General features: G+C 42.1%; 1 protein-coding gene across 1 annotated transcript in view; it reads right to left on the bottom strand.

Moving 5' to 3' along the window:
* l(2)05287 (WD repeat-containing protein l(2)05287) overlaps positions 1-26,961 on the bottom strand; it is a 151,315-nt gene that overhangs the window by 69,403 nt on the left and 54,951 nt on the right. Inside the window, exon 10 of the mRNA XM_083120484.1 lies at positions 16,794-16,975. Within this exon, the coding sequence (XP_082976610.1) occupies positions 16,794-16,975 (182 nt within the window). The remainder of the gene's footprint in view (positions 1-16,793; positions 16,976-26,961) is intronic.

Genomic DNA, 26,961 nt, shown 5'->3' with positions numbered 1-26,961 from the left:
ATTAGCTTACAAAATTTTTCTCATAAGGCATTTTTGTTTTGTAAACACTCTACCACCAACAGATCACATATAAATAAACATACCCCGAAAAAAAAAATAAAAAAATGCGCTCCATGAAAAGTTGCCCTGTTTGCAAAAGAACCATATCAAGCCAACATTTTGCAAGACATTATCGTACCTGCGTGCCAGGCAAGCATTTGGCTGCCACTGAACTATGTTCCGGATGCAATAAACACATCACAATTGCGTATGCCAAGAAGCATAAGCTTACTTGTCTAAGCAAAAGTACATCTGGGGCCCAGCCTTCAACCTCCACCAAGAGGAAGGCAGAAGCAGCCTCCATCAATGCACCACCCGCCAAACGCGTTAAGCCTGCGATGAAAGCAGACCGGTCTGCTTTCGGAGGAATATTAAAAGATTACGTTCGATTGTCGGATGGCTCTTGCGATGTTCGTAGCTTTTTAGAGGAGAAGCGAGCAGAGATAGTTTCTATTCTTAGTAATGCACTGGCTACGCACTCCTCCACTAAATTCTACGGTACGCTATGTTGCACATACAAGAAACCGACCGATGAAAGATACATTTTCTTTCATGCAACAAAAGCAAAAACGCTGCATCTGGCGGATAGTGACAGCATTGGAGAAATTTACGACAAGTTTACCGAAGAGCTGCTTGTTAAACAGGAGGAGCACGAGGCCACAGGCTCGGGCGGTTCGCTGTGTGGAGAACCCCATAAATTGTGTGTTACTTTTAGTCAGTTTGCGCCAATGTCCGGGTCTAGTTACGTCCCTCTACCACCAGATGTTGCAGCAAAGAAGGCTGTTCTGAATATACAGAACAGGGATAACAAGTGCTTCGTCTGGTCGGTGCTGGCAGCGTTGCACCCCGTCGACAGAAAAAATCATCCGTGTCGCGTTACCCACTACGAGCAGTACGAGTCGGAGTTGGAGGATGCAATGGTGGGAATCGACTACCCGGTGGCGCTTTCGGATGTTGGCAAGTTTGAGGCACGTGCTCGCAACTTACAATTAGCCATAAACGTTTACGGTCTCACCGAGAACAAAAATGAGGTCCACCCCATCCGGGTGAGCAACGTGAGCAACAACAACGAGGTACGAGAAATCAACCTCCTGCTCATCAAGGACGAGACACAACACCACTACACCCTCATTCGCTCGCTCTCCCGGTTGGTGTCGAGTCAAAAAAGCAAGCATCATGGTAGCATAGAAGTTTGTCGAAGATGTCTGATTACTTTTGACAACCAACAACAAAAACACCAGAGCTTACAAGGAGAAAACATCGCTGGAGAAAAGCTCGCTCGCCACATGCGTTACTGCAGTACCAACAAACCTACACGAACTATTCTGCCCGATCCTGATGAGACGGAAAAATTTAGCATGTACAGCGCCATGGTAGAGCATCCTGCCATCATTGTAGCAGACTTCGAAGCCTTCCTCGAACCCCTCTCCATCTGCTATCCCGATCCCGAAGTTTCTTCCACCACCCCTTACCAACTCCACGAGGTCTCGAGTTACGCCTACGTTGTGGTGCGGCGAGACCAACGTGTTGCCCCCGAGCCGTATGTCTATCGCGGTCCCGACCCGGTCAAGCACTTCTTGCAGAGGATGGTAGAGGAGGCCCAAAAGATAGGAAAGGAGTTGCTGTCCCCCAAGCGCATGCGACGACTTTCTCCTGAGAATAAGCGTAGGCACGAGGAGGCAACCAACTGCCCTGTTTGCAACTTGGTCTTCACCGACGATAACAGAAAAGTGCACCACCACGACCATTATGGTACTGGTAGCTACATCGGTCCGTGGTGCAACACGTGCAACTTAGAAGCTAAGGACCCGCGCTTTATTCCCATCATTTTTCACAACGGCTCGGGATACGATTTTCATCACTTGGTACCCCATCTCGGCTACGATGATAGTCGTATCAGGATCTTAGCACAGAACGAGGAGCGCTACATTAGCGTGAGTAAGTGGGTGTCTATCCCCGAAATGGAAAAAACTATCGAGCTTCGGTTTCTTGACTCGCTGCGTTTCCTCCATGCAAGCCTTGATGCTCTTGCAGGCAAGCTTAGGGACGAGCAGCTGACTATCACTGCAGCGAGTTTTCCAAACTTTGGGTGTTTGGGGCTCATCAGACGTAAGGGGGTCTACCCCTACGAGTACGTAACGGACCCCGACAAGTTCGAGGAAACATCGCTCCCTCCACAGGATAAATTCTACAGTCGGCTGAGAGGATCTAGCATAACAGATGAGGAATACCAGCATGCCCAGTCCATGTGGAAAGAGTTAGGTTGTCGAAATTTTGGGGATTATCACGATGCATATTTAAAGCTTGACGTGACGCTCCTCGCGGATGTTTTGCAGGCGTTTTGCGCGACAGCAATAAACATCTACCACCTAGACCCTGCCTACTTCTACAGCCTCCCCGGACTGGCATGGTCGGCCATGCTGCTCATGACCAGGATTAAACTCGAGCTTCTTACTGATGTGGAAAAGTTACTTTTTTTGGAACGAGGCATCCGAGGCGGTATGGTCCAGGTGACGCAACGCTATGCACGTGCTAACAATCAATACATGGCCACCGGTTACGATCCCTCTAAAACAACAAGCTACATCCTCCACACAGATGTAAACAACCTGTATGGATTTTCCATGATGCAGAAACTTCCGTACAAGGGATTCGAGTGGGTTAATCCTTCGGATTTCGACGTGAAAAATTTCGAAGATAGTCCATACGGATTTTTTGCCGAGGTGGACATTAAATTCCCCGAGAAGCTCCATGATGTATTCAGCGAGTTACCACCTGCTCCAGAATTTAAGCGTTTACCTAACTCGAATCAACCCAAGCTCATCATGGATGTTGAGCCCAAAGAGAGGTATGTGCTACATTACCTGAATCTTGCTTGGTTGATGAGGCAAGGTGTTACAATTGGTAAAATCCATCGCATCCTCAGGTTCGAGCACGGTAACTGGTTAGCACCCTACATCAAAGCCAATACCGAACACCGCATCGCTGCAACCTCGGAGCTTGACAAAAACTTCTTCAAGCTGATGAACAATGCTGTGTTCGGTAAAACGATGGAGAACGTGAGAAATCGCGTGGACGTTAGGCTGGTTACCAATGCGAAGCGATGTCGTAAGCTGATTGCAAGCCCGTTGTTTAAATCAAGGACTATTTATAATGAGCAGTTGGCTCTGGTCCACATGGATAAACCTGTGGTGCACCTAAACAAGCCAATTTATGTTGGTGCCACGATTCTGGACTTGAGCAAGTTGCATATGTTTGAGACATATTATGGTACACTGTGCAAACATTATGATCGTGACATTTCTCTTTTATATACAGATACGGACAGCTTGGTCTACCATGTTCGCACAGTTGATGCATATAAGGATATAGCGTCGATTCCACCTTTCATCAAGCTTTTCGACACATCAGGCTATCCCCAGCCGAACCAGTACGGCATCCTGCCCCAAAACAAAAAAGAGCCCGGTAAACTCAAGGACGAGAAGGACGGGGATGTTATTCTTGAGTTTGCTGGACTTCGGGCCAAAGCCTATGCAATTCGGGCCGAGGGGTCTGTCACCAAGAAGGCCAAGGGTGTAGGTAGGCAGGTTGTACAAAAGCATCTCGCATTCGACGATTATGTTGAATGCCAGAAAACTCGCTCACCTGTTCTACGAAAAGAGTATCGAATCCAGAGCGTCAAACATAAATTGACAACCAACATTGTCAGGAAGATTGCTTTGGATGCGCACGATGATAAGAGGTGCATCCTGAAGTGCGGAATTCACACACTGCCGTGGGGGCACTATCGCTTAGCAGAAAGCAAAACCTGCAACATATGCCCATCTTCAACAGAAGATTCATAAAAACAAAACAAAAAAAAACACTGACTGTCATTACAAAAAAACTTTGACTGTATTCTTAAATAACTAGCATGCCTATGAATTTGTTCGGTTTCAAAAAACAGACTATCATGGAAACTGCACCACCAAATTCCAATAACCTCTTACCTTCCGTGTTATCTAAACTCAACGGTCTGTTGATCATTCACCTCAACAGCATTTGGACAAAATTGGATGACGATGTGGGCAAGATGTTTTACGTCTTCAATAACAATTTACATTTCTACGAAATTCCGATCGACTGGAAACTTCGCATCACTGTGAATCCAGAGAACAAAGGGCGAAAAATCAAAATATCTACTGGCAAGAACATTTTTCGAATCAAGCACGACAAGATGCTTTCAAACATTACGTACGATGTTTCTGCAGGAGATTGTTTATACGTGGAACTCCTAGGAGATTATGACAAACTCATTCCTCTCTTCCAAGAATTTCGAATCGTCTATCCTATTATAAATAACCATTAACCAAAATGCCTAACGACATTTTCGGCAACACTAAGCATGTAGACCACGCAGAAGAGATTCTCATGCTCGATGTCCGAATTAAAAAGTTGAGGAGCGATTTGATCGCTTTGCAGGAGACCTTAAACAAAAGTTTAGAGTCGGAGATCGCTACGCTCCAAACGCAATGCCTCGACCCCATTCTGAAAATCGATTCCGAACTGAAAACACTAAAAAAAAATTATGTCAACGTACCTTCTTACGACAACGTTCAAAATATACAGTTGAGCGTGGATTCGCTTCAAAATGATTTGGCCAAATTACAGCAATTTCAATCGAAAAATGAAGATTTGGAAAAATTGAAACTCAAAATCGAAGAACGAACTTCGGCAATAGAAAAGAATTTCTCTGAACTTCAAACCGTCGTGAACGATATCGATATAGAACGCTTACACGTCGTCGTTTCCAAATTACAAGAAGAATTCACCAGCACGTTGGAAGAAATTAAATCCAAGTTACAGACTTTGGAAGATACCATGACGAACCTACCTTCGTCAGACGAACTGCAGGTCATCGGTAAAAGCGTCGCGAACATAAAAATTCAATTGGAGGCCTATCGAGATTTCGAACACATTCAAACCACCATCGCTACGCTTCAGGCGTCTCTGGAGTTGATCAACGAAGAAATTAAAAATATTCACGCTGAAGCGAGTGCGTTGACGAGCATTCAAGACACGTTGAGCACGGTTCAGCAGAAGATGGAATATTTGGAAAATTTGAACGTCAAATCCAATCTTGCTCATTTTCATCACGTGCTGGACAACATACAGGCTGACTTGGATTCGTTACGGACGAGCGTGCCTTCGAGCGAAGATTTGGAAAAATTGAAAACGGCGGTGACGGCACTATCCGATTCGAGCGACATCAAAAGTTCGTTGAGCGATCTCGAGAGTAGGGTGGCCAATCTCCCCACCTCCAAAGAATTACACGCTTTGAAAAGGAACATATCTCGAATGCTGAAACGATTGGAAACTGAAACGGCGAACGTGGAACAGATTCGAGACGAACTTGCTTCGCTGGTGTCGACGTTGCCCACTTCGCAGAGCGTCGCCGACCTTCACACGCAGTTTACCGAGATGCGAAGCATCGTGAACGATCTTACCGAGAAGAGCTCGAAATTGAATCAAGTCGAGAACCTTCAGAACATTGTCGTCAACATCAGAGATCAAGTTGGAGTGCTGGAATCCACGCAGGAATCGACGCTGGCCTCTTTCGGTGCCAAGCTGCAAGAACTCAACGAAAACTACAAGCAGTTGAACGTGGAAGTGAAAATCAAACCGTCATTTTCTACCGTAACGGATACCATAGTCGAGCATTTGTTGCCCGTACAAAATACACTGGGACAGATTCACAGCAACCTCGTTAGCGTCGATACTAAATTCGCTAAACTGCATTCTCTGCAAGCCATCGAAATCAACAGCGTACCCAATCAACAGAGAATCTCCACATTCGTCGAAGGTAACAAACTGTACATGTTACATCCTTATCATCCGTACTACAAGTTTCTCCTTGATGGCACGATTCAGATAAATGAATTTTCGTACTGGTCTCACGGCAGAAAAGCTAGCGTTCCCACCATGACCTTGATATCGAATCGTGGTGTCCAGAAAGCAGGAAACATTCCTCTGGCACGTTGGAACGAAACGCGCAACATATATGAAATACACGAAGACGAAGATCTTACCGTTTTTGACGTGAGTGCCGGCGATAAGCTGATCATTCAAAACACAGGCGAGGTGCCACCCTCTTTGAATCCCATCACGCTCGTGCTTCTCTTCAAACGTAATCTCTAAAAAAAAATGTCTAGGCAAGCCATCGTCCAAGAATTGCATAAACCTGCACGCCGCAACTACGAACGTTTGGCGGTGGTGACCAAGGGCATCGACGACCTCTGGCAAAGTGACCTCGTGGAGATGAGCAGCGGCAATCTAAAAAACGTACATAAATTGAACAAGGGCAACAAGTACCTCCTCACCGTCATAGACACGTTTTCGAAATTCGCATGGGCTCTACCTTTGAAGGCGAAAACGGGAACGTGCGTCACGGAAGCATTCAAGACAATTTTTCGCGAAAGCGGCGGCAGACGACCACGGTTTTTGCAAACAGACAACGGGAAGGAATTTTACAACGCCGTATTCCAAAAGTTTATTCAAAAACATGACATTCGACATTATTCGACTTTCAGTCACATCAAAGCCAGCATCGTGGAAAGATTCAATCGCACTCTGAAATCGCGCATGTGGTCACACTTCACGCTTCAGGGAAGCTACAAGTGGGTCACCATTCTTCCGGAACTCGTTAACGACTATAATCACACGGTGCACGGAACGATAGGCAAGAAGCCAGCTGACGTTACCAAGTCCGACGAGCAACGTTTAATTTCCAGCGTTTACTGTCCAAAGTACACGCCCACGACAAAAAAACCTAAATACAAAATTGTAGACCAGGTGAGGGTCAGTAAATTGAAGCGAACGTTCGACAGGGGTTTCACACGAAACTGGAGCACGGAACTTTTTACCGTGGTTCGAGTTCTACCCGGAAACCGTCACACGTATATAATAAAGGACAGTGGCGGTGAAATTTTATTGGGGCGCTTCTACGAGGAGGAACTCTCTAAAACTAAATACCCCGACACGTACCTTATCGAAAAAGTTTTGCGTAACAAAACAACAAACTTTTGGTGAAATGGCTGGGACTTCCGGACACGAGTTGGATCGATTCAAACGAAGTGATTCTATGAGTGCGTGGAATGTCGTGAAACGTCTACCTGATTCGGAAAATCGAAAGAAGAAAAGGAACGGCGAGTTGCTTCCCGACAGCATCCGCTGTCTGATCGTAGGTCCTTCGGGGTGTGGGAAAACGACACTGCTCGTGGACAATTTTCTCCTCGCACCGAATAGGTTAGATTGGAAGAACAGGCATCTGTACGTGTTCTCGAAAAGTTTGGAGCAATCCAAATACCAGCAACTGATGAAACTGTACGATGGTCTGGACATTGCAACGTTCTCTTCGGAAATAAAACCACTCGACGATTGTAGTGAAAATTCAGTCGTTGTGTTCGACGATGTCATCCTGGAAAATCAAAATGAAATTCGCAACTTTTTCACGCAAGGTCGTCACAAAGAAATGGATTGCTTCTTCCTAGCTCAAACGTTTTCCAAAATTCCAAAACAGTTAGTACGCGACAACGCTAATTTCATATGTTTGTTTCGTCAAGATCACACCAACCTCAAGCACGCGTACGATGACTACGTAGGCGGAGACATGAACTACAATCAATTTTCGGAACGCTGCTGCTCCCACTGTTGGAACAGTGACGATTTCGGATTCGCGACGATCGACATGACGAGGAAACCCAACGACGGAAAATACAGAAACAAAATCAACGACTTTCTAAACGTTGCAACGTTGTGAGAAACGACATGTATAAATAACGTTATGACGAAACGAAAAATCGAAGACGAAAATCTCAAGCTTCGCGATTACCTCGCGAAACGCTTCAAAGGTTGGAAATCCGAGAATCGCGGATTCTACGAAGAGAAGAAACGTCAAGATCAACCTGTGATCGACGCCATCAGCGATCTAGGTAAAGAAATTAAAGGCGTCACGGAACAAAATAAAAATTTGATCAACGAACTCGTACCACTTGCAGCTAAAAGTTACACCGTACCCACGCCCATTTCGAGCATTCCTTCGACGCCGTTCGAACTGAAGGACGTACCGGCACGACGTCGAGCCATAGGTAGCACGTCGTCGTCTTTGGATAAGATCGAGTTGGGACCTTTGGCACGAGACTACCTGAGCACGGGGAAATTCGACAAGGATGAAGTGTTCGGATTGTATCCGAGCATGGAGAGCAACGAAGGCGGCGGTGTGGTTTGGAAGATTGGAAAATCGAAGGTGACCTTCGAAGGCAACGACATTAAAGTTAATTTAGGCGAGAAGGATAGTTGGAACAGGTATCCGGGTACGGTGGGACTGTGGGAACTCGTTGCCAAAAAGCAGCCGAAAGATTACACCGACGAAGATTACCAGAGTTACAAGGAAATTTTGATCATGACGGATGCCTTGTACCAGAACAACGACGCCTCGCAGAATAGGGTGAAATCGAGCAGCGGTGAGAAGTACAGAAATCTCATCAAACCGATTTGGAACCAGGTCAAAACAGGCAGCGGTGTCAAACTCTACAACACGTTACCCAAAGAATTCGTTTGGGTGGACGACGTGAGAAAACTCATAGACAGGTTGTTGGTTATTGCAGGAGAGGAGAATGCAGGCAATCGTAATTTCTACAACGAGAAGGTTGGCATCGTGGACATGATCAGCGCCAAACTTTCCAACTTCATCGTGAACGACGACAAGGGCATAGGTTACCTCATCAAAATTATCAACACGCTGCCTCCGAGATTCTGGAACGTGGCCGAAGGAAAGGGACTCGTGAACGACATCATCAACAAGTTACCTTTCGAGATGCATTTACCTGGCTACCAGTACTGCGGACCGGGTACCAAACTCGAGAAAAGATTGGAGAGAGGAGACAAGGGTGTGAATCCGTTGGACGCCGCATGCAAAGATCACGACATCGCTTATAACACCACTCGCACCGATCTGGATACACGTCACAAAGCAGACAGAAAATTAGAGCACGCAGCTTTCGAAAGATTCGTCAGCAGAGACGCATCGCTGGGAGAAAGAGTTGCGGCACTGGGCACCACCATAGCCATGAACACGAAACAAAAACTTGGGTGGGGTATATAAATAACATACAGTAAAAAAAAAATAATAACAACATGTCTTGCATAACCGACTTACCACCCGAACTGCTATGTAAAATATTCAAACACGCTTGCGAAGATGTAGGGAAACTTTTACACGTAGCAAGAACAACTCCGAAATTTCGTATCCCCTGTGAAATGGCTGTCAAGGATTATCTTCGGGAGATCAGTGGAATGAGGTGCGATGATCTCGACACTCTTCTTTCGGCTGCAGGGGAAAAATTAAACAAGAGAATGGACGAACTGCACGAGGCGAGGCAGGGAAGAAGACGATATACTGATGATTGGCGTAAGTCCAAACAGAAAACTGAAGAAATCATCACGCACATCATCGCGTTTTCCGAAGCACGAACTTTCTTCCTCTAACGCACACACACAAAAAAAAATCTTCGATACAAATCGTGAAAAAAAAAATATATAAATAACACACATCGTGAAAAAAAAAATCTTCGGTATATATAAATAACACACATCGTGAAAAAAAAATTAAATTTCTCTAACACACACACTGAAAATTTCTCTCCTTCGATATGACGACTGAAAAAATAAGTGACCTCCAAGCATTAAAACAAATGCTAAATTTGTCAGTAGAGTATGTAAAAATTCAGGAATTGGAAGTCGGCAAACCTTACACGATAACTTCCGGTTCAATTGTTTCTACCCAGTATGGTCCCAGGGTGCGTCTGTTGCTCAACGCACAATACAGTCTATTTTTACCAGATCGATATGCTAACATGTTATCCGACCAGAAGCTATCTATCTTAATCGAGAACAAAACTCGAATCGTGTACAAGGGGACAAAGGAACTTCTTGGTAAGAAAACAAAGCACGTAATAGAATTTGTGTAACGGCTCTGCGCGGAGTATATATAAAATAACATCCCTTGAAAAAAAAATTACACAAAAGGAAACAAAAAAATCTCGGAACATTTATATATATAAATAACATACCGTGAAAAAAAAAAGTTACGCAAAACAAAAAAATCTCAGAACATTTATATATATAAATAACATACCGTGAAAAAAAATATATAGAGAGCATCAACATGAAGCCCAAGGGTGTCGTGTACCAGATACCATACTCCAATCTAAAAAATCTAGGTGCCCTCGATGGGTTACTCACCAAGAAACAACGCGAAAAGAAACGTTCTTGCTTGACGAAAGGACACGGAATGAAATTGCTTCTCAGCACTCCACAATTGAGATGCTTGCAGCGTTCGCGGAAACAGCAAAAGATCGGAGGTTTCATATTCAGCATCCCGGCCATCCTTGCGGCATTGGGGGCCGTTGGAAGTTTGGCTGGCGGAAGTGCCGCCATCGCGAAAACCGTCATCGACTCGAAGAAGAACAAGGCGGAATTGGAAGAACAGAAACGTCATAATCTGGCCATGGAGAAGAAAGGGAAGGGCGTGATGAAAAAGTTTAAAAAAAAGAAACAGCAGCACTCACCAACCGAGACATTGAATCTCTGATCGAACCGTTACGAATCAAAAACTTTAGAGGAGTTTTCATGTCCGACTTGTTACCTTCAACCGTTAAAAGAAGAGAATGCGGCGTAGTCAACTTGGACAGTCAAGAAAATCCAGGCACGCATTGGATATGTTACCACAAAAACGATGACAATAACAAAGCATTCGTTTTCGATTCTTTCGGAGGCGTTCCACCTACAAATTTAGTCCATTATCTGAAAACGAACAAAACTTCTATATACTACAACGACGAACGCATTCAAAATTTCGGAGACGAGAACTGCGGTCATCTCTGTCTCTCCATGCTCGCGTTTCTCTCTAAAATAAATTAGCCTACGATCGAAGATTTCCAGAAAGCATTGTGGAACCTGAAACACGATGGGCGTGTTCCATCTCACGAGCGAATCCTCAATCTTGAAACTCACGCTGCACGACGACATCGTCTATCCTAAATCCGTAGCTCTGCGTGCATTCTACAGCATGTACCTCATACCTAACGTCACGCAGCACAACAACAAAATTAGCGTCGGAAGCGAACACATCGTCGTCACGCCAGGCCAATACAATCTTTCCACTTTGCAAGCTCAATTACCCAAAGGCACGTACCTTTCTCAAAATTCGGTCACGCACAGAGTGGAAATCCTATCGGCGACGGAAACCGTGGACCTGGGCACCATAGGAGAACTTTTAGGTTTCGAGAACGACACAAAACTCGAAGCTGGCATCAAGCACACAGCAGTCAATATTCCTAAATTTCTAGCCATCGAAACTCTGAACGTTCACTGCAACGTGGCGGAAGGCATGATCACGAAATCCTCGGACGGGGGGTTGCTGGGAAGTCACAAGCAGCCGGGAATCATCGCCACGTTCAAACCCAGTTCCGAGTTCATGGAACCGATCATCTACACACCCTCTTCGCCGATCTATTTTCCAGTATGTCGCAACCGCATAGACGACATAGAGTTGGTGGTGACGAACGAGAAAGGAGACGTGGTGGATTTCGCAGGTGCCACGACGACAGCCATCGTGGAGATCAACGTATAATAAATAACACACATAGTGAAAAAAAAAAAATGGAGCAAATCGAAAGTTACGAATTGCAATCTTTCCCTCCCAACCGTCGCACGTTCGCCAATTTGAACGAAGCGAACAGGGAGATCGAATACGACGTGGACGTAGGGGATGGGTTCGTTCATCCTCACAGAGCGGACCTCTACCTTCAATTCGACGTTGTGAAGAAGGAAAGCGGAGAAGCGTTTCCGCCCAATGCCAATTTGAAACTCGTGGACAACTTCGTGCCTCACCTGTTCTCGCAGGTGGAGGTGAGGAAACACAACACCGTCATCGACAGAATCGATTATCCAGGCATCACGTCGACGGCAGTGGGAACATTGAAATTATCCAAAACGGACGCGGCATACTATCAAGCGGGAGGGTTCGAAGCGGGGACCAAAATATCGACGAGAAGTCACACAGTGCTCTTTCCCATGCGTCTGCTGCCGGGATTCTTCTCCGACTACAAGGGGATCATGTGGAAGGGAGGATTGCGCGTCACCTTTCGAAGAGCGGCCAACGACAACGACGCACTGATGCGATACACCAACTTAAACGCCGACGGCACGCCGATAGCCAACACTTTACCCGAAGCAGCCAAGTGCGTCATCCGGAGCATGGAATTGAGAATGCCGATCGTGGAATACGAAACGAACTACGCCCTCAAGTACAAAGCGGAGATCTTGAAAAGTCCGCAGGTGCCGATTCACTTTCACGGTTACCAGTGCGTGCAGAAGATGGCGTCGGGAAGTCACATGGAATTCGACGTGACGACGCAGTTCAACAACATACAGTTCGACATGCCAGATTTCGTCGTAGTGCTCTTTCAGACCGGGCGCGATAAGAATCAGGAGAAAGATTCCAGCAAGTTCGACGACTGCAAGATCAAGAACGTTTATCTCAAGAACGGGAGGAACGAAGTGTTCCCGCGCGAGAATTACAACCTCGACATGACCAAAGACGATTACCTCAAACTTTACGAAGCTTACACGGCTTACAAGAGGGTCACGGAGGGAAGCGTGGACATGTACTACACGCCCAGCGAATTCAAAATCCGCAGGCCGATGTTCGTCATCAATACCACAAAAAGGAAGCAGGTGGTGGTCAACGATCGCACCAACATCAAGATCGTCTGCGAGTTCCACGACGCGCTGCCTGATGATACTCTATGCAGCGTCATCCTGGTCGCAGAGAAGTCCTTCGTCCACGACGTGAAGAATGAGAGGGTCACAGAGCAGTTTTAACAGGTTTTTAACATCTTTTCTTGCACAATAAGGAATTTTTGTACTAGCACAATCAGTTACAATGGCACAATACGAATTTCACTAGTTCAGATCAGTTACAATGTCAATTTCATCAGTTATCAGTTACAATATTTTTTTTCATCAGTTTTTGCACTATAGCACGAGACAATCAGAATTTTTGCACAAAAAATTTGTTGTTATTTTTACACGAGAAAATTAACAATAAAATTCTTTCTTTTTTTATCGTTTCAGATGCTGTCGAACATCAAAAACACGTACACATACACACACTAGAAAAAAAAAAAAGGATGCAACTTTATTTGTAACATACACATATTCTCCATCTTCATCAAGAAAATATTATAATAAACATAATTATTTTTATCTATCTCACAATAAAACTCTATATCCAAAAATATTACAACATCAAAATAACACTAGAGTCGTTAGTACACGTTGCATGCAATTACGGAGGTCCTCTGTAGAGTTTCATGGAAGTTTGAGAAAAAAAAAAAACACGTGAAACTCTACAGAGGTGTGGTTATCTAGAACCGCAGCCGTTAGAAAACCTTTTACTTTTTTCGGTTGGGCACCACGCACCCTGGCGAGGTTATAGGGGCCAGGAATCCTAAAAAACAACAATTATTATTTGTTTCTTTGCGTCACAATACGAAAATAATGAGAGGCACGCGCGCGCGCGCGTGTGTGGCACATCGTTCCCGCGAGAGAGGTTTACAAAGGTCACGATATATATAAACATTGGCCCCCGGGACTTGGAAAAAATTTACGATAAGGCGCATTCGCTCACCACTGTTGCCAGCTCTAGGTCTCTCTCTCTCTTCATCTTACAGCAACGTTGGCATATCTTTTTTTTAGTTGCAGGTAGGTTGCCAACACACTCTAGTTAATAATGCTACATATTATACACACACACGCACACACATACTGTGTTGCCATCCATCCATCCATCCATCTCTCTCTCTTTTACGGCAGTGTGTGTTTGTTGCCGGCTCTCCTTGCCCAGTGTGTGTATGTTACGCCAGTGTAAGCCCTTGCCAAGTAAAAAGAAAAAAAAGGCTGCAGGTAGGTGTTGGCAAGGGTACCGGTAGGTTGGCAAAAATTGCTTTATGCACTGTAAGGCAAGCCTCAAGCAAGGTTGGCAGCTCCTTGCTTTAGGTTAGATTAGACCAAGAAAAAAACCTTGGTGATTTTTTCGAGTAAGGTGTTGGCAACACTGCGAGAAAATAGGGCTCGCCTTAATGGTTTGCTCTTGTAAGGCAAGCCTCAAGCAAGGTTGCCAGCTCCTTGCTTTAGGTTAGGTTAGACCAAGAAAAAAACCTTGGTGATTTTTTTCGAGTAAGGTGTTGGCAACACTGCGAGAAAATGGAGCTCATGCCTTACGAGAGCAAACCATTAAGGCGAGCTCCACCGAGCTCCACTTTCGGGCGCAGAATTCTCTATTTTGTCCTACTCTCAAGTGGTACAATTTATATATTTACAGAGTTCCCACTCATTTCCCCAAACCAACTTCCAGGTTTTCCAGACAATTCTATAACTTTGCAGATCCTTCTATCGTGTTTTAACATGTCAATAAACAAGTTTTAACATTAAACTGCACTTGCAATTCAAGACAATAAAATTTATTCGATATTGTTCAAAATAAATGAACAAAAATAAACTATAAAAACATTTTTATGTAGAAGATGCTGCTTCATGTAATTTATTTTCAATCCCAAATCCTGGTAAGTACAAATGCATCTGATTTCACCAGAGTTTTCCAGGTGTTTTGATGTATTTTCAAAATTTCCCAACAAAAGCTCACATGTTGATTTTGCAGTTTCCGAAAATTTTTCCAGGTTAGCGATTTGGCAAATTACAGTGGTAACCAATTTTACACGTATTCATGGATTTTCTACATTATTTTCTGCATAAGAATTTTATCAGTCCCAAAAACTCATATTACTTTACTTGCACACCCATTGCAAGTCCTAAGTTACAAGCAAAATGTATAATTTATGTTTCATTATGCATCCACACAATTTTGAGGATATTTCACTTCTAAATATGCAACCAGTGGCAGGTGACATGTGGCACTAAAGTGGTGACTTTCAGCACAAAGAACACGTGACAAATGGAAAGGAACATCACACCACAAAGTGTACACACCTGACTAACAACTTTCCCTTCCAGTCCGGTGCATGTGCAACAAACAAGACTGAGGTGCTATGATGTCCCCAACAGGTAAAAATAAAAGCCCGAACAGAGTGCCACAAAGTGACAGGCATCATGCCCCTTTGGTAACAAAGGTGGTATTTATTTCTTAAGATTTGTTTCTAAGTTACATGTTACTCGGATGGCAGCAGATGTGTAACTTCACTCTGACAAACCTCTGTAAAACATCTTCATGACAGCAATATGAGGGGAAAATAATGTATAATGTATAATGTGTAATGGGAATAACATTTTAGTTTGTGATTTCAAGTGAACATAATTTTGCCTTTTATTGTGCTCCTACAGCGAAGCCAAAACAAAATATCCCATATCGCTTCTAAGAACAAATTATTCCTCCACAAATTATATTTTTCCACATGAGCCAATTTGAGAAGTACACAGGTAAAAACTATATTAACAATTCTTACCAAAAAGTAATAATAAATCTTCACATTAATGTTCCTTAGAGCTGAGCCGATACCAATGCCAATTTATCAGCATTGGAGAATGCCAGTGGTATCGGATAATGCAGCAAGATATCCTTATCTGATGTTCAGTGCAATGTTCAAACTCGAAACTTTTGCTGAACAAACCCTGGACAAAATTATTTCAGAAAGTACTGGTATGAGTTAGGGCTGTGCGATATCAATTTTTCAATATACATTGAATATCGATATCTACTCAATATATCGAATATCAAAAATATTGATGTCAATATCAACAATCTGGACAATACCGATATCGACGATCGTGACAATACAGACTCATCTTCTTTCAATTTGAAGTAGCATCGAAACTATGCATCAAACAGAAAAATGTTATTACAAAATATTTTGTGCTGTGTATATGCTGTATATCGAGGCGAGACCAAGAATGAGACAATTATTTACAACTTGAGACCAAGTCTTTGGCAAGTATTGGCTCGTATCGTATCTATACCATCCCTATACTTGGGCACACAAACGTAACCAGCAAGTTCTATAAAGTAGGAACCTTGTTATCTTGTTATTTTTATTGGTTGTTGCACGCATTTGGTTTCCATGTTAATCAGAGGCAATCTCTCATCATTCACCTCCCAAGTTCTGTCCCTGCATGGTGAGCACATTACTTGTTATCTTAACATCATTATGCTTCTTTTAACTTGTATGTAAGGAATGCAACACTACCATATGTCGATAATATTGATATAGATATCGACATATCGATGTTGATATTTTTGATATGGATATATCAAATATCGACATCGAAATTTTCGATATCAATATATTGGCCAATATTTTTACAATATTGATGCTTTGATATTTTAAAAATATCACCTCGATATATCACACAGCCCTAGTATGAGTGTTATATGTGAGTGAGTGAGAGAGTGAGTGAGTGGGAGAGAGAGAGAGTGGGAGAGAGAGGAGGGGAGGGGAGGGGAGATTGAGAGAAGGGGAGGGGAGATTGAGAGGAGGGGAGGGGAGGGGAGATTGAGAGGAGGGGATGGGAGATTGAGAGGAGGGGATGGGAGATTGAGAGGAGGGGATGGGAGATTGAGAGGAGGGGAGGGGAGGGGAGATTGAGAGGAGGGGAGGGGAGATTAAGAGGGGGTATTAAGTGAGTGAGAGTGTACTTACATTTATTGTTCTTGCTAAATGCAGCCATATATTCTGAAAATGGACCACAGGCAAAAGCTGTTGTCTCAATGGATACAGTAAAAGTCAGCATCAAATTCAACAAGTTCCACACACCAATGGTATTCTTGGTAATGCATACTATTAACTGGCTACACATATATCCATGGCCAAACTCCACTCTCCTGAAAGAACAAAATGAATCAAAACCAACATATATTTGCAATAAATACTTATCTTTATTCACAAACTAACAGCTTATATCTTCACCATTTGCTCATTATTACAACTACAAATTCTACTTTTCTTCCAAAACCAAGGTCATTGTATAAATTTATCATCATCAGCATGGACTAATTATTAGGGATGGGACCGATTAATCGGTACTCTATCGGTATCGGCTGATATAGGCATATCGGTGTATCGGTTTATCGGTAAAATTACCGATTATTTTACCGATCCGATATATCGATAAATATCTGATAATTTAGTGCAATATTCTAACATTTTGTTGTAATTTTTATGGATAATCTCCATGCCCTTCCTTCTAAAAAGATAAATGTCTAAATATTCAACTTCTTTTGCACTGCAGTCACCTTGAAACACGCATTTATTAAGGAGATCAATGATCATTTCAGGTTCTTCAAGGACCATTTCTAATTTTATATCGGATCGGTAGAATATCGGTTATCGGTATCGGTAAATTTTATATCGGTACTTTATCGGTATCGGCCAAAATTTCATATCGGCCCATCCCTACTAATTATAATTCGGCAGACTAATAATAAAATTACAATTAACTTGTTGAATGGTTTGTAATCTGACTCCGAAAACTGGGAGTAATTCAATCCAACATCCTAAAGAGAAAAATTGAAGATAGCTGGTTACATTGGCATGGACACCATTCAAATCATTAGCATAGTGGATGAATTAGTGTAAATTCAGTTCTGCTCCCTGTATAGCATTGAAATATTATACATCTAGTATCAAGCAAAATGTTTCATAACTTTTCAATCTTAAAAAAAAAAGAATGTTTTCTAAGCCAAAAGTGTCCCGATAAGTTAATAAATCGTAATTTATTACAAATTGTATGTAATTATTGCACATTTGTGTAAGAAATAAATGTCAACTGTGTTAGTGCTGTGAATTTAATCTCATATCATATTTATCTTTGTATTTCAGTTATTTTATGTCATTTTTCTACCTCATGGGTTAATTGTAATGATGAAGAACAATGAACTGATTAAGAAAATGATTAGACAAACACAGTACCAGTGGCATGGCGTGACTTTTTCAAAAGTGTTACCCGTCGCGGTCATCAGACGTACCCCACCAAAAAAAACATGGATTTTTGTTCATTTCGTTCTTTTTTTTTTCCAAACCACTCAGTGATTTATTTAGCCACAATCACTCCTAGAAAGAACTACCACTCATGAGAGAGTTACCGCGAAAATCCAGTGAATAGTAGTCGAGTATTGTCAACCATCTCTGTTCCTTTGCAAAGAGGTGGAAAGGGGGAGAAGAACCACACATTCGGGTCAGTTTGACGTTTCTGCGGTGAGCAGATGACAGCATTCCCCTCCTCCAGCCGTGGAAGGGAAGTCCTGTTGCCAACTTAGTTTTTTTGGAGCAAGGTTTGTCCAAATCACGAATCGCATGAAGTATTTATCTTTTCGTCTATTACGTAAATGGTTTCAGTTGTAGTTACATCCAACTTTGCAGTCTAGCTCTCGTTGCTTCAGAGAAATAGCATCCCCGTTTTATGCGGGATTTAGCTCTCTTTTGGAAATCCAATGTGACAACACTTGCTGATCCGGTAGGTTGCAGCAGCAACAGGGCTCCTAACAGGCATATGAATAACCACGTAGCACACTTGCCTCCTCAAGGTTTTCCCTGCTGTTCCCTTGCTTTAGCGCCCTTTCCTCCTGTTGCCTCTTGAGGGTAACGGAACGGCCTGTCTCTTCACTTTTGTCAGATGCAGAAAAAATGTCCTCTGCAATATACACTCAACTCGGTAACTTATTTAACAATGTCGTTATTTTATTAAGAAAAAAAACTTTTTAATTTCTTTACATTTTTCTGTTACCTGCGGTAGGTTTTATATTATTATTATTATATCTTATATTATTATTATTATATCTTATATTATTATTATTATTATATCTTATATTATTATTTCATGCTTATTATAGTTGGTATTATACAGTTCACAATTCATATATATATTCATAAATATATTTGACTTTAAATGTTATAAAGATTGTTGTAAGATTAATTTTAATCAAGTTAGTGAAGCCTAAGTTAATAATTTCTGAGTTAAATTCTTTATATCTATTTGTTGTTCCATGTTTCTGGCAAACGCCGTTCGTCTCTTTTATTTTTTAAACGTAAGTTGATTTATTTAAACTCTTGTGGTGTGAGAAGATCACGTGCTTTTCATTGCATTGTTGCCACCACATACCTAAATTCTCTGTGCCAGATTACTGTACATTTCTAATATATTACTGTTTGCTTTTAACAACTTCCTTGTATTAAAAGGTTATTGTGTCTGGTAACACTGTGTAACTGGGGAGGTGTTTTCGCCTTCCAGAAAAACGGTTAGTAGTCGCGTGGAGAGATTTGAAGTAGCAAGAGGTGATTTGCGTTACGGGAAAGATAGGCTTACTCGTGCTGTACCGTTCGAAAGTATTTTTAATTGTAATTTTAGTCTTACATGATATACGTGCGTGTCTATAATAAACGTAAAGTTGAACATATTGCGGTTTTTCTTTTATTTCGAAAGTGTATTTCATACTTGTGGATACCTGCATCAAGAGGACAACCTCGTTGGTTGTCATTGGACTTCACCTGTGGATCTAAGGGGAAGGAACGCAGTAATTCAACCCAAACCCTGGGATTATCCAGCAAGCTCTGATGAGCTTATAAGGTAAGTGTACTTGTGAAGTGCACCGCTACGCGGGACGTAGCAGATTTTTGGCACCACATCGCGGGGCTCGTGAAGAGTGAAGATTGTCCTTTCTCCCATTGTGTGAAGTGCTTCCCAGTGGTCCCGAGTGTTTTGTGTCCTCCCAAAATTTATACCACTTTCCCAGAAGATGGATAGGAAGAACCTAAGGAGCCAATCACGCAGCGGAGTACAGGGGACGACAGCGGCGTGTTGCAGCATTACCTGGACAGAAAAATCTAGATACCGATGTCAAAATTGTGACAGGTTATTCCACACTGGGTGTGTGGCACGGGCAGAGACTGTGGTTGGCGAGAATGACAAGGAGTTGTTGTGTCAAACATGCTTTGAACAGAGGATGAGGCCGGTGGAACCTGTGCTAGGCACCGTGTCAGTGATCCCGGATTGGATAAAGGCCGTGATGGAGAGACAGGATCAGATGATTGCTGCCATTGCTGAAAAGGAACGTGAGCGGTTAGCCCAGGAACGTGACCGGGAAGAGAGCAGGTTAGCCCAGGAACGTGAGCGGGAAGAGAGAGACCGGCAACGACAAGAACAGTTCATCACCGCATTATCTGAAAAACAAAGGGAGAGTAATGAACAGATAGCGGGAAAGCTTGGTGACATTATGCAACAACTGAGTGCTCTTCCTGTTCAAATACAGCTTACATCTGAACGTATTGGCCAAGTTGAAGAAGCACAACAGGGTCTAGTGTCCAAGCAGACTGTCCTTCGAGTCCGATGTAGGCGTGTTGAAGGATCAAGTGACCGAACTTTCGCAGGACATTTCTGGTCTGCGGACCCAACTACAAGAGACTGTAACGGAGACCCACACGAACCTACAAAATGACATTGCAGATCTTCGGCAGCATGTGACAGATTTAGTTGTTCGAGAGGAGACTGTTACCTCTCCAGTAGGCGAAAACATTACCTCGTCGCCCCGTGACACTGCAGGAATGTACGTACAACAGCAGTCCTTGCACATTGAGAGAGATCATCGACCTTCTTTGCGCGAGTCTGTTGTACCTGCTCGAGAGACAGTTCGTGTTGGACAGTACGACGTTCACGAACGGAGAGTAACTGATGAAGTGTCCGATTGGGATAGTGCTCCTTTAAGAGAGTGGAATCTTCGTTTGCCACGCATGACAGACATAAACCAGTTACCAAAATTTGACGGAAACATTGAAGCGTACTCAGCGGAAAAATATCTGACAGACCTAAACCTTAGCTTTCACCTAATGCATGTACCTTATGAGTGTCGAGTAGGTTTGCTGTCATGAATCTTTGTGGGAACGGCTGAACATTGGCTTTCCGCGAACCGTGACCAGTTCCGAAATTATGAGGACTTTTGTGACAGTTCCGGGCACAGTTTGCTTCCCCGGAAGCTAAACAACGACAACTTGCTGCTTTGCGATGGCGTCGTTATTCTAGGCAAACTAATTCGTCCATAGAATGCTACTCCTGGAGTACCTACGCTGCTTTCAAGAACCTGTCTGACAGTTTACGGGAAAATGAAGTGGTGACTTTGATAATCGAACAGCTCCCTTTTTGATTGCGACATCTGTGCCTTGCCAACGCTCCTAGGAACATTTGTGACCTGACAACATTTCTTAAAAGTTACGAAGTGTGTGAAGAACCGATGGGTTGGCAAACGTACGACAACACGGCTGGCGTACGATGACAGGAAGACTCTAACTTTTGTCATACACAAAATAACCAAGCTCCACAAGTAAGGATGGTAAGACAAAATAACCATCCTAACAACCAAAACCAGAATTCATTTCATCCGTACAATACTTCTCGATGGCAGAATCAACAGGATCGGACGTCTCAAGTAGATGAGCGGTCAGAATTAACGAGGCAATGGACACCACCTGCTCGTCGATGACAGCGATACAGGCCGAGTTATCAACGGTCAAGATCGTACTCTCCCCATCATAACCCGATGGTGAACGCTGAAACAAACACTGATGAGCTTCCGTTAAGTCACGAACAGCAACAGGCCATAAATGACACTCGAAACTACTACTGGAACATGAATCAGGCAGGTGGGAATTCTGCGGAAAACTCTCACCTTGCTTAATTGATCAGCTCCGTGTTGGGCAAGAGCATCTTGAGGAGCTATCCCACGTTAGTGATTCGAGATTTTTTGGAGTGACCACAACGATTGATTTAACTGAAACTGAAAAGGCTGTGATCCGAGGTGCCGTATTTAAAATTCAAAATTTATCTTCAAATAGCACCACTCCGATCGTGCATAGTAACATCGCTTGACTTCCGGTATCTTGTGTCATCGACACCGGAAGCGAGGTATCCTTGTTGAATTATGAAATTTGAGAACGTTTAGTACAGAAATTCTGTGGCATGACACTTACAAAGGAACCACAAGTTAGGCTGACAGACTTTACAGGAAAACAGCACGTACGTGTGTGTGGAAAACGAAAACTTACAATATCATTTGATGGACAGTAAGTTCAAGTGGACATTTTTGTGATTAAAAACATTTCGGCAGATATGTTTTTAGGAGTTCCGTTCCTGCGTGACTACAAGGCTAATGTGGACTTTCAAACCAATCAGCTGATACTTCGCCTCGATGATGAATCATCCTTGTCTGAGAATATAGTTTTTAACGTGGGTGCAAATGAGCAAAGGAAGGCTGTGCACCACGTTCAGTATGACAAGTGGATGGCTAGTGAGGAGGATTTGAAGTGCAAGGTCGATGAAAGTATTACTTTTGAGTATTTCAGAACGAACGGAACTGTTAGATTTAATTTTAAAATATCAACCGATGTTTTCTGACAGACCAGGAACGGTCAAAGGACTGGAATGTGAAATAAATTTAATTGATCAAATTCCTGTATTTCGGAAGCCTTATCCGATTCCCATCTCTAAACGTGCTGCACCCAACAAAGAATTAGAACAATGGAAGCAGTGGGGAGTTATTCAAGAAACTATCTCACCATATTTAAATCCTGTACATGTAGTAGACAAGCCTGACGGATCAGTTAGACCAGTATTAGATTTAAGGTTTTTGAACTCTAAGATCATTGTGCCTCGAAATCACGTACCTCCGATTGATGAAGCAATCCGTCAATTTAATGGTTCTAAATATTTCACTAGTGCAGATCTTGCCTGTGGATACCTACAGGTAAAAATTAAGCCAGAGTGTCGAAAATATACAGCTTTTTCTGATCGTGGACGCTTCTTCGAATTTCTGAAGATGCCCTATGGACTTGCAAACGCCCCAAGTGTCTTTGTGCATATTATGCATCAAATCTTTGGACCAGAAACTTCTGACTTTCTAACAGTGTACCTCAACGATATTCTGATCCATAGCCCTGATTTCAAAACGCATCTATCTCATTTGGAGTTTGTGTTAAATCGTTTAACAGAAGTTGGGATGACAATCAAACTGAAGAAGTGCGAATTTGCAAAGAGTGAGGTGTGTTACCTCGGACATATAGTATCTGGTGACGGAGTAAGGGCAGATCCAAAAAAGAATGATGCAATTATAAAGTTTCCTGTGCCTAAGTGTCGGAAGGACTTGCGAAAGTTTCTAGAACTTGCCAACTGGCGTAGTAAGTTTATTTCAGGATTTGCTATTAAAGCGGATCCCTCATATTCTCTGCTCTCGAAAACCGTGAAGTGGAAGTGGTTAGAGGAACATCAGCTGAGTTTCGAACAGCTAAAATATGACTTAGTGAATCCGGCTGCTTTAGCGCAACCCGACTTTAACGTTGACTTTTGTCTTCAGTGCGACGCCTGCATGGAAGGTCTGGGATGTATGTTATTTCAAAAATGTGGCGATGACACTCGTGTGATTCATTGCGCTAGCAGGAAATTAAGAAACAGTGAACGCCACTATTCAATTCATGAACTGGAGTGTCTTGCGATTGTGTACGGTGTCGATAAATTCTCTATTTATCTCAAGGGACGACCTTTTACCATCTACACTGACCACCGCGGGCTTGTCTGGTTAAGAAATTCACAGGACTTGAACAGCCGTCTGACCAGATGGTCATTAAAGTTACAAGCGTACCAGTTCCAGATCGTGTACGTCACGGGCAAGTCTAATCACATTGCAGACACCCTGAGTCGTTATGCTATTGATGAAGAAAATACTGTCACATTACCCGAATCCACTACTTTTCACATTAATTATATCTGGCATGTTCGAGAAGAAGAAGAAGAAATGGAAATTTGGGCTAACGCTCAAAATCTGGATATGTTCTGCTCCCAAATCATCATAGTTTTGCAGAAAACCTCTGAGAATGTAAGTCCCGGAGAAACGAAAGTGCAACACTTATATAAAATGCATGGTGGCTTATTATTTAGAAAGATTGCAGGGGAAGAAGTACAATGGAAACTTTGTGTACCAGTTAGTTTGAAAATGAAAATCCTGGAACAAAATCATGACCACAAAGGACATTTTGGTATCAGTAAAACGTATAGACATATTAAATATAGATATTACTGGCGTAAGTTGAAATCTGACACTGTAAAATATGTCCGAGATTGTGTCACGTGTGCGCGTACTAAAGTAGATAAATTGAAGTTACTCAAGGAAGAATTACATATTGCACCGAAGGCTCCTCGTGAGCTATTGTCAATAGATATAATTGGAAAATTACCAGTTTCACAAGGGTACAATTACTTGTTAACCATGATTGACGTAGGCACAATATTTGTAAGTGCGTACCCTATGAAAAGAGCCACCACGCAAGAAATTACAGGAATCTTGACTAAGCAATATTTAGCACACTATCCTGTGGTGAAGGCAATACTATCGGATAGGGGAACTCAATTTACATCATCTATGTTGAAGGACTTTTTAAAATCCAAGGGAATTTCCTCTGTCTTTACTACATCTTATCATCCGAGCAGCAATCTTGTTGAACGTACTAATCAGGAGATATTGCGATTATTGCGCCTTTATTGTCATAGAGATCATCAATTGTGGGCGAAATTCATTACTGATATTGTTTGGCTCCTAAACAATGCGATCTCAGAAGTAACCGGCTATGCACCGTCTGAACTATTCTTCAACCGGCCGTTACCCAACGACTCGCGCATTGCTGCATTTTGGCCAGAAGAGAAACCAGCAGACCAGAACATATGGAAATCCAAATTAATCATAGTCTCACAGCGGCAAACTTCCCGGAAAAATCTGAAGTTAAACTCCAAAAATGCAAGACCGTTGAAGTCCGGAGATCTGGTCTTTATGAAAACTCACAAGCACAGCTCTGCATTTCGGAAACAAATCCATAAGCTATTTGAAACCTATATTGGTCCATACATTGCCACCAAACTTAAACACAACACAGCTGTTCTTCTACAACCAGACAACCTGACAGAATTTGCGAAAGTAAATTTGGATAATTTAAAACTTTTTAATTGTTCATCGGAACGGAGAAAACTTATCGTCCCGCAAGAACCCTCCGAGTGCGAGTAAACATATTTATTCAATTGTTGTTTTGTTCTTTTCATTACTCAATACTGTCAAACAAAAGAATCCATTGTTCTGTTAAATCTTAGGTTGAAATGCAAGAAAAAAAAAGAACTGAGAGTATAAGAAAGATATCTGTTTATTTCTCTTCAAAGCAAGAACGTGCTTTTTCTGTAAAAGCCTGTAACAATGAATGAACCTTGCGACTGTAATTTCCTGTAAATATTTGAATGTTTTCTTTTGGTTTAGTTTTCTTTTGTGGAGAAGCATGACTGTAACAATGCTTAGATTGGTAACTTTTTCTCATGTTCGGCGATGGTTGTCAAAGTGCCGACAACTTTTCCTTTTGTAATTGTTTTCTGTGATTGTTGAACAGCTTGTATTTACGAATCGTATATGTTTCTAATGTAAGTTAAAAGGGTAGAATATTTTTACTGTCAAAGAAAAACACGAATTACGTATTGCAAGCTAAAGATTAAGCTCTGTGCACACATGTAAATTCTTTTGGAAGCTTGTTTTGTAACAAAGCTTTGAGTGAAACAACAAGATATTTAAAGATGGATTTTTTTTTTGTGTACAAGAATGGAATAGTACACTAACTTTGGTTTGTTATCTCCATAATCTGTTTATTGTGAATACGTTGCAAAACATTTGTGTAATCAATGTTTAAGATACTTCGTTGTTAGTATGTTTTCTTTCACAGACAAGTTTTATATATGTTTTATATACATAAAAAAAATACTTTTCTTCGCTTTTCTCATTTAAAGATTTTTTTATTTGGAAGAGGGGGGGATATTGTAATGACCCCGAGTTTGCCATTACTTCGTGGTTTTATATTATTATTATTATATCTTATATTATTATTTCATGCTTATTATAGTTGGTATTATACAGTTCATAATTCATATATATATTCATAAATATATTTGCCTTTAAATGTTCTAAAGATTGTTGTAAGTTTAATTTTAATCAAGTTAGTGAAGCCTAAGTTAATAATTTCTGAGTTAAATTCTTTATATCTATTTGTTGTTTCATGTTTCTGGCAAACGCCGTTCGTTTCTCTTATATTTTGAAAGCCATTGTTGATTTATTTAAACTCTTGTGGTGTGAGAAGATCACGTGCTTTTCATTGCATTGTTGCCACCACATACCTAAATTCTCTGTGCCAGATTACTGTATATTTCTAATATATTACTGTTTGCTTTTAACAACTTCCTTGTATTAAAAGGTTATTGTGTCTGGTAACACTGTGTAACTGGGGAGGTGTTTTCGCCTTCCAGAAAAACGGTTAGTAGTCGCGTGGAGAGATTTGAAGTAGCAAGAGGTGATTCACGTTACGGGAAAGATAGGCTTATGCATCTCGTGCTGTACCGTTCGAAAGTATTTTTAATTGTAATTTTAGTCTTACATGATATATGTGTGTGTCTATAATAAACGTAAAGTTGAACATATTGCGGTTTTTCTTTTATTTCGAAAGTGTATTTCATACTTGTGGATACCTGCATCAGGAGGACAACCTCGTGGGTTGTCATTGGACTTCACCTGTGGATCCAAGGGGAAGGAACGGAGTAATTCAACCCGAACCCTGGGATTATCCAGCATGCTCTGCTGAGCTTATAAGGTAAGTGTACTTGTGAAGTGCACCGCTACCCGGGACGTAGCAGGTAACACCGGTTACATGCACGCCACGCCTCTGCACAGTACATTCATGCCTAACACAGAAATCGAACCTGAGATCACTGGCTTCATAGTATGTTGTGCTGACACTGTTATAAAAGTTG

The sequence above is a fragment of the Lepisma saccharinum genome, chromosome 4 (genome assembly GCF_977018435.1).
Source record: "Lepisma saccharinum chromosome 4, izLepSacc3.1, whole genome shotgun sequence".
NCBI classification, from domain to species: Eukaryota; Metazoa; Arthropoda; class Insecta; order Zygentoma; family Lepismatidae; genus Lepisma; species Lepisma saccharinum.
Note: the sequence above shows the minus strand (reverse complement) of the source record. Positions and strands in the feature narration are given on the sequence as shown.